The sequence below is a fragment of the Pinus tabuliformis genome, chromosome 3_2 (assembly GCF_031772625.1).
Source record: "Pinus tabuliformis cultivar Carrire ecotype Pingquan chromosome 3_2, CPIR1, whole genome shotgun sequence".
In the NCBI taxonomy this organism is placed as follows: domain Eukaryota; kingdom Viridiplantae; phylum Streptophyta; class Pinopsida; order Pinales; family Pinaceae; genus Pinus; species Pinus tabuliformis.
The window spans coordinates 386827942-386835892 of NC_142302.1; the positions used below are offsets into that span (position 1 = coordinate 386827942).

Sequence of the window (7951 nt, forward strand, 5' to 3'; positions counted from 1 at the left end):
GCGAACATATAACCCGTGGGAAAAGTGTATGCAGAGAGCCGTGGGTTGAGCTACCTGAACTGCGGGCGAATTACCTATATGCGTTGACCGAAATTGTGTGCGGGAACAGAAGTGTATATACGCATTATAGATGGTAAGCAATACATGTGTTCCGATGCCCATATTTTGTTTAACGTAAAGGCAATATAAATATACCTTGAGCTTTTGTTTATAAGCCAGATCTTAACCGGCGCGATACCAAAGAATTCTTATGGATGTAGTAAGTGGGTATGCGCATGACATATTGTATGTTTCTGTTAAGAATTGGAGAAGAATGCCGTAGGTTATAAAGTATGGGTTCCATGGCGCTGCGAGTTAACAATTATGGGTTTTATAGCTGGTATGAAAAACAAGCTCGGTTTGTTGTGTAATCATGAGATTACAAGCCATGAATCAAGCTTTATATGCATGGCCATAGAACGATCCTGGTAGTTGGATCCTGGGAGCGGCCTGGGTTTCATCAATTTTTTTCTCTGTTGTATCGCATCACTGCATGGACAATAATTTAGCTCGAACAATACCATGCTCTCAAATGATTTCAATTTTTCTGAAGTGTTTCATTTACAAATCTTTCAAACTTGGCACCCAGAAATGGCATCGTGTACTTACCAGCTGGTAAATGGCTTTAGGAAAAAGCTTGTGGTGGCGGCCATGGATCTTCGTGAGAGGCAAGCTGTTAGTGAAGTGGAAGTGGGCCAAAACTTTGCGGTCTGGCAGGGGTTTCAGCAGCAATTCCTCGGTGAATTCTTCCTCTGTGTGTATGCACCGGACTGAAGTGCACTGAAAGATGGCTGCTATTGTCTTGAAACCCCCATCGCTGCTAACTTTAAACTGTATTCTCTGTAATTTGTAACGTTTTGTTCACCAATTACAAGAATCTGTAACGTTTTTTTTATCCTAATTATTTATTGAACGGTATGCAATTATCGATCGAACGATCTATAACTTTTCAATCGTCTAACATAGGATCGTCTAACATAGGATCGAATGGTTCAGAGAAGTACAAGGTGGCAATTAAGGAAGTTGATCTAAGAGGGAACGCCTTACGGCGTAAAAATAGAATGGATACACATGCCCATCAATTATAGTTGTCTCTTTGACCTCCATATAGACGAGCACAAATGTGATAAGCCAGATAACACAAAAAATAAATCGCAACAAAGCAAAATAATGTGACACGCTATACCTTCAAATTTATTGGAAGACCCTCATTGTCTTTGTTTCCTTGGTGGACCCTGCTTGTAACTGCCGGAATGTAGTGTTCAGCATATGACTCTCCGGTGATAAAGAAGTCATTCTTTGCATACTCGGGGTGTTTTTCAAAAAATGCCTAGCAGATATCGGTAAAACTTATTAAAGTCAGAAGTCTGCATTCGTTGACAAGCAACTACAAGTTTGTACAAAACTCATTAAAGTATCTGCATTCGTTGACAAACAACTACAAGTTTTTTTTACTTACAAACTGAAATTTTTGAACTTGTACATGGGCCATCCACAAAATGGTTAAACAACTAATTTGGAAAAAACCATTTTCCAACTCTACACTAAGTACTTATCAAATACATCATTTGTGGAAGAAATGAAACATACCTGTAAAAAGTCATACATATCATTACTAACACCCTTCTCATCGTAACGGAGGTCACGTACATCAGTGCTGTAACTAAATCCGGTTCCAATAGGTTGATCCACAAAAATGATATTTGATGCCTGCCAAGTCACCAACATATTATATTCAAGATCTTGAGTCTTCACAACACAAAATGATCCTTTTCAAGTTATAGGAAAGGGTACATAAATTGAAAATAGTTATAACAAATAATTTATACAAAATAACATAGAAACACGGTGATCATACAAAACAGTTCAGACTTTAGGTGAACCACTACATTCATCATCAATGAGTGATAATAGGACAGGTACATATCTATGATGCGGTTTAACAAAATATCTAAAAAGCATGGTGCACAATATGTCATTCCCAGGCCAGTATCATTTGAGCCATTCACAGCACAATCCCATTTTGCAGGACCAGATACATCAACCTTGACCTCACTATATTAGGTTTTTAAAGCATGAGAAATGTGACTTCTTCCCTCCTTAGGGATAATTAAAAAGCCAACCGTGCTTAGTTACAAAACTTCTGCATTCAAAATTTCAAACAAATTTAGCCATTGATTTTGAAGTAAGTTTTCTGCACCTAATTTTCCCCTGGTTATATATTATAAATTTATCATAGGTAGCATTGCTTTTTGGCTGCAATCTTCATTTATAATCCGCGTGTTTCCATTGAAACTCCCCACAATAACATGCATTACAAGAATCTTATATCAAGCAATCAAGAGACTTAGACCCAATACCGAAGTCGAAAGTGTCTCTCTTTGGAACCATGACACATTCTGCCAATGTCTTATCCTTCAAGCTTCATATATAATCCGCATGTTTCCATTGAAACTCTCAACAATGAAATGCATTACAAGAATCTTATAATAGCAAGCATCAAGAGACTTAGGCCCAATACCCTACTCAAAAGTGTCTCTGTTTGGTACCGTGACACATTTTGTCAGTGTCTTATATTAAGGTCATTCATTAGGAACCCCGAGATGGTTATTAGACGCACAATATCTGCATCAGTATGCAGGAGAATTTCCCATGCATAATCGCGGTATATATTATTCAGCAACATTTGTCAGCCTTCATCATAAAATATGAATATATCCTACAAAGTTACAAACATAATAGCATAATACCCTGAAACACACGTCTAGAATCTACAGTAACCAGATTTCTAAAACGTCAAACACCGCATTTTCAAATTTAATAGAATAGTGAACCATACTCATAATAGTCCATTTTCAAGAAGGCAAAAACTAAAACTTGATGAATCACAGAATCAATATGGAGAGATTGAAAGCCATGACTAATTCGATCACTGGTAACTGCTTGGGCAAATTGCAAGTAAATACTGTCATAAGTTCTATCGTGTTCTAAATGGCAGTTTCTCTATCAAACCAGCCTTTGAGTCCATTCACATTCATGACATTAATAGTAGCAAAAATCAGTGGGTTGGCTAAGAAGTGTTTTTCAATTTTTCTCTTTTCCCATTAACATGATTATTTTTTTGACCATAGATTTCACAAATTGTAAATTAAATAAAATCTAAAATAGTCTCTTGAATGCTTGCCCTAGGCATTCTCAATGAATTAAATTGTGGTTTCCTCTGCTAAGACTATCCGTTGAGACTTCAAATTTCAAATATATGACAAATTTCTAAAGTTTTCCTCTATCATGATTACCTAGTGCAAATATAACACAGTACCCCATAAGCAAAAAAATCAAACAATGCAGAAATGCCATACTCTTTTTAACCACTAATCAAAGCATTATTTTAAGACAAATTTCAAATACATCAAAATACGTTCTACTCATTAACCTGTAAGAAACCATGATTGGCAGATAAAATACTCAAGTGGATCCAATCTTATATTCAAGAATAGAGCTGAAAATGGAATCGATCTTGTGCACAAAAACGTTTAAAACTTGTAATACTATCTCAAACATTAAAAAAATAACAAAAAACACTTGAAACTAACACAAAAGACAATCTTATATTCAAGAATAGAGCTGAAAATGGAATCGATCTTGTGCACAAAAACGTTTAAAACTTGTAATACTATCTCAAACATTAAAAAAATAACAAAAAACACTTGAAACTAACACAAAAGACAGAATACCTTGTCCCATCCATACTCATTCCAGACCAGAGTTAAATTGTCTGTGACAAACAACTACAAGTTTTTTTTACTTACAAACTGAAATTTTTGAACTTGTACATGGGCCATCCACAAAATGGTTAAACAGCTAATTGGGAAAAAACCATTTTCCAACTCTACACTAAGTACTTATCAAATACATCATTTGTGGAAGAAATGAAACATACCTGTAAACAGTCATACATATCATTACTAACACCCTTCTCATCGTAACGGAGGTCACGTACATCAGTGCTGTAACTAAATCCGGTTCAAGTGGGCAAGCTCACATAGCCTATTCAATAAAAAAGGATGGTATCCAGGATGAAATAAACAGCCACAACTGGGTAAGAATTAAGCGGGTCAGTTTACTCACGGTATGAAGCCTCACATGTATAATGTATCTACTTGCCTAGATAAGTTGCATAACTTGCATAACGTAAAGCTATAAGGGGCAAGCTCACGTCAGCTATTCAATATTAAAATAGATTTGCACAGAATCAAATGAACAACCACAACTGGGTAAGCACGATAAAAAATCAGAACGATAAAAATTCTCTTCTCATGAGAAATTTTGGAAATAGGGATAACATACCTCTACAATGGCTTTTTCGTGGAGAGAATCATCTTAAAAGCAATTAGCTTTAGACATTATCCCTATCTCCATTGAGGTTGAGGTTGCAAGCAGCTGATATATATAAATACTTAGGCCGTGTTGATGCAAAAGCACATAGACATTTAGCATCACTTTGCGAGAGAAAAGGTTGCTTGAGAAGACGTTTACCTTCAATTTTGTACTTCATAAAGCATGCATGTCGGCAGACAGTTTTACTACAGCACTTCTTTGGTTTAAGTTTCAGTCTCATGAATAGGATACCCATGATTATATTAATATTCAGGAATTATCAAAACAAAATATCAATAAAACTCAGAATCACAATCAGAAAAATATATCAATGAAACTCAAAGCACAATCAGAAAAATAATATGTTGCAGAAGAGAAATCCTTAAACACCATGCAGAATCCCGATGATTGCCAGATTGGTGCCCGGAAATAAGGCAGAACCAAGGAGTAATAATCAAAAGTCTGTATGGTGTATGATGTTTTCCTGTAAGAGTGCCAAGGCTACTCCTGAAAAGCTATAATAAAATGGGTAAAAGTTAATTCCCAATAAACGCATTCTTGTTCAGTGGATAGGAGCGTATATTTGACACCAACGTGGACATGAACTTGGCATTAATTAGGATAAGTAGAATGGAAATGTTAATTTGTTTTGAGCCAGAGCAGTCTTGGGATAAGCAGATTGGAAATCTTGGAAATGTTAATTGTGTTTGAGCCAGAGCACTCTTGGAACGAATGGCCTTACAGAAAATCCTGATTACCCAGTGAAACCATGGATCTAATGATATGCTATGCGACTCATACTCTGGTTTCAACCAGCAATCAATACCGTGAACATCACTCAATGCACCCCTTTTTTTATCCCATTTCAGCACATCAAGTTGGGAATATTTGATAAACATATTATAAAAGGTAGAGTCGAATTGAACAGATTTAAATTGAAGAGAATATTTAAAGAAACAAAAAGAAAAGAACACTCGCATAATCCCAGCTAAGCAACGACCTAAAGGGATCTATCAGACACATAATGAAGCTAATAATTATTTTGTTCATTATCTAACGTCCATCAACGCCGTTACAGAACACCAGACCTTTGCGCCTTTCGAATTCGATTAAACCCAAGATTTTCCCCAAATTTTATCCAATAAACAAAGTTTACATTAATGGTATTTTAAACTACCAAAACATTATAGTTCTAAAGATGGATAGTTAGGTGACCAGGTTTGGTCCCTACGAGTTTTGTCTTATATCCAGAAGACGACTTTATAGACTTCAGAGCAGAGCTGCTCCAAACAAATTTCTTCGATTAAAAGAAAAACTACGAAACCATTATATCGATTAATTATTTAATCGTTTTCCTCACAGATCCAATCTAAATAAATGCCTCTATATAGTTTCTCAAAAATCTTCCTAACACTTACTCGCAGCGTGCGAGTGTTCGAGGCGAAAATATCCGACATGATGACCGAGTTCTTCTAGACTGGCGTTCTTTTCCGAGTCCCCATTAATATCCAAATTGAGACTCCTTTCAACCAAACGAGGGCCGACGTCGTATTCCTCTTCCGGTTCTGCGATTCCCGGAGTCAAATTCAGCTCTTCAATCAGCGGTTCGGCCTGAGTTTGAGGGAACCTGGCGGTAAAAATCCATGAAAATTATGACTTACCATCCCACAAACGATCGATTAATGTGTGAATATGCTGCTGTGTGTAATTTATTCCACCAGGCTCTGTTAATCCATCGAAACTGGGGACATCTGAAACTTGCACTGCAATATCCGCACAAACACCATAAAGCAGAGGACAATAACAAAATTAAACAGGGAAAAATAACATTTTCAAATTTAGACCTAAAACTTACAGGAAAAATTAAAATAACAAAAATAAATCCTTACATGCTCTGACTGCCATGTCTGGTTTAGGGCAAGAATCAAGATCCTCTCAAAAAAATAAAAGTTCTTTAAAGCAAAATCACTAAAAAAATTTCTCTGTTGTATCGCATCACTGCATGGACAATAATTTAGCTCGAACAATACCATGCTCTCAAATGATTTCAATTTTTCTGAAGTGTTTCATTTACAAATCTTTCAAACTTGGCACCCAGAAATGGCATCGTGTACTTACCAGCTGGTAAATGGCTTTGGGAAAAAGCTTGTGGTGGCGGCCATGGATCTTCAGGAGAGGCAAGCTGTTAGTGAAGTGGAAGTGGGCCAAAACTTTGCGGTCTGGCAGGGGTTTCAGCAGCAATTCCTCGGTGAATTCTTCCTCTGTGTGTATGCACCAGACTGAAGTGCACTGAAAGATGGCTGCTATTGTCTTGAAACCCCCATCGCTGCTAACTTTAAACTGCATTATCTGTAATTTGTAACGTTTTGTTCACCGATTACAAGAATCTGTAAAGTTTTTTTTATCCTAATTATTATTTATCGAACGGTATGCAATTATCGATCGAACGGTCTGTAACTTTTGAATCGTCTAACATAGAATCGAATGGTTCAGAGAAGTACACGGTGGCAATTAAGGAAGTTGATCTCAGAGGGAACGCCTTAGGGCGTAATTAAAAGAAGAGACCATTACTATATAATAAATGGCTCTTTAAGATAAAGTTTTGTTTTAAGCTAATCTTCGTATAATTTTCAAGATACGACTTACCTACGTAAAAGCAAAATTGGGAAACGTAAAATTAGAGATGTTTATGGATCTTAGAGATGCCTTTTAACAATAGGTTAACTTTAACCATACTTTAACTTTAAGAATAATGAAAGGGTAATCTAAGTATAATTTAGTTATGATATATAATTTAAAATATAATTATACAAAAATGATATATAATTTAGTTATGATTAATTATGTATTGAAATATGCATATAAGTAAGATTTAATTAAGAAAATTATAAGTTATTTTTAAATTTATAAGTAAATATTTAAAGTTCAACTTGTATACCTGTTTTTAATATATAATTAGACATGAAGGGAAATAAAGTTCACATATAACTTTTGTTGTTCCATATGTGATTAAGGTGAAATAAAGTTCACATATAACTTTTGCTCATATTTCAAAAATATAATTAAAGATAAAGGAAAAGTTGTTCCATATAATATGTGATTAAGGTGTATTGATGGAACATATAAGAAAGAGGAGGAACTGCTAATTTAATCCTTAAGGAGAATCCTCTACTTATCATTTCCTTAAATTAAACCTTAATATTGAGGATGAATCCTTAATATTCAATGATAAGTAACATTATTCTAATTCAAACATTTCTAAACTTATTTGGTAGTATATGCATTTATTTCATTGTTGATATATAAGTACACTACATGCATTGATTTCTGTGTGAATGTTAATTTTAAACATATTTTATTAAATGCATTGATGCATTTATTTTAGTGTCTATTCAAAGTAATTATTGATTATTGACAAGATGCATTGATTTTCGTGTTGCAGTAACTGACATAACCATTTCGTCTCATAATAACCACAAGGATGATGTGTTTGTTGAGAGCATAAGAAGACAAAGACATGAATGTGTTAGACAAC

At 35.1% G+C, this 7951-nt stretch overlaps 1 protein-coding gene across 1 annotated transcript; it reads right to left on the reverse strand.

The window, feature by feature from the left end:
• Positions 1-399: 399 nt before the first annotated feature.
• On the reverse strand, positions 400-6919 carry LOC149181031 (serine carboxypeptidase 3-like). The gene is made up of 3 exons (XM_089418261.1): positions 6535-6919; positions 1630-1749; positions 400-1369 (listed from the first exon to the last, which is right to left on the reverse strand). The coding sequence occupies exons 1-3, from the start codon at positions 6760-6762 to the stop codon at positions 1220-1222; spliced, it is 498 nt and encodes a 165-aa protein (XP_089274387.1). The 5' UTR covers positions 6763-6919; the 3' UTR covers positions 400-1219.
• Between the last annotated feature and the right edge of the window lie 1032 nt (positions 6920-7951).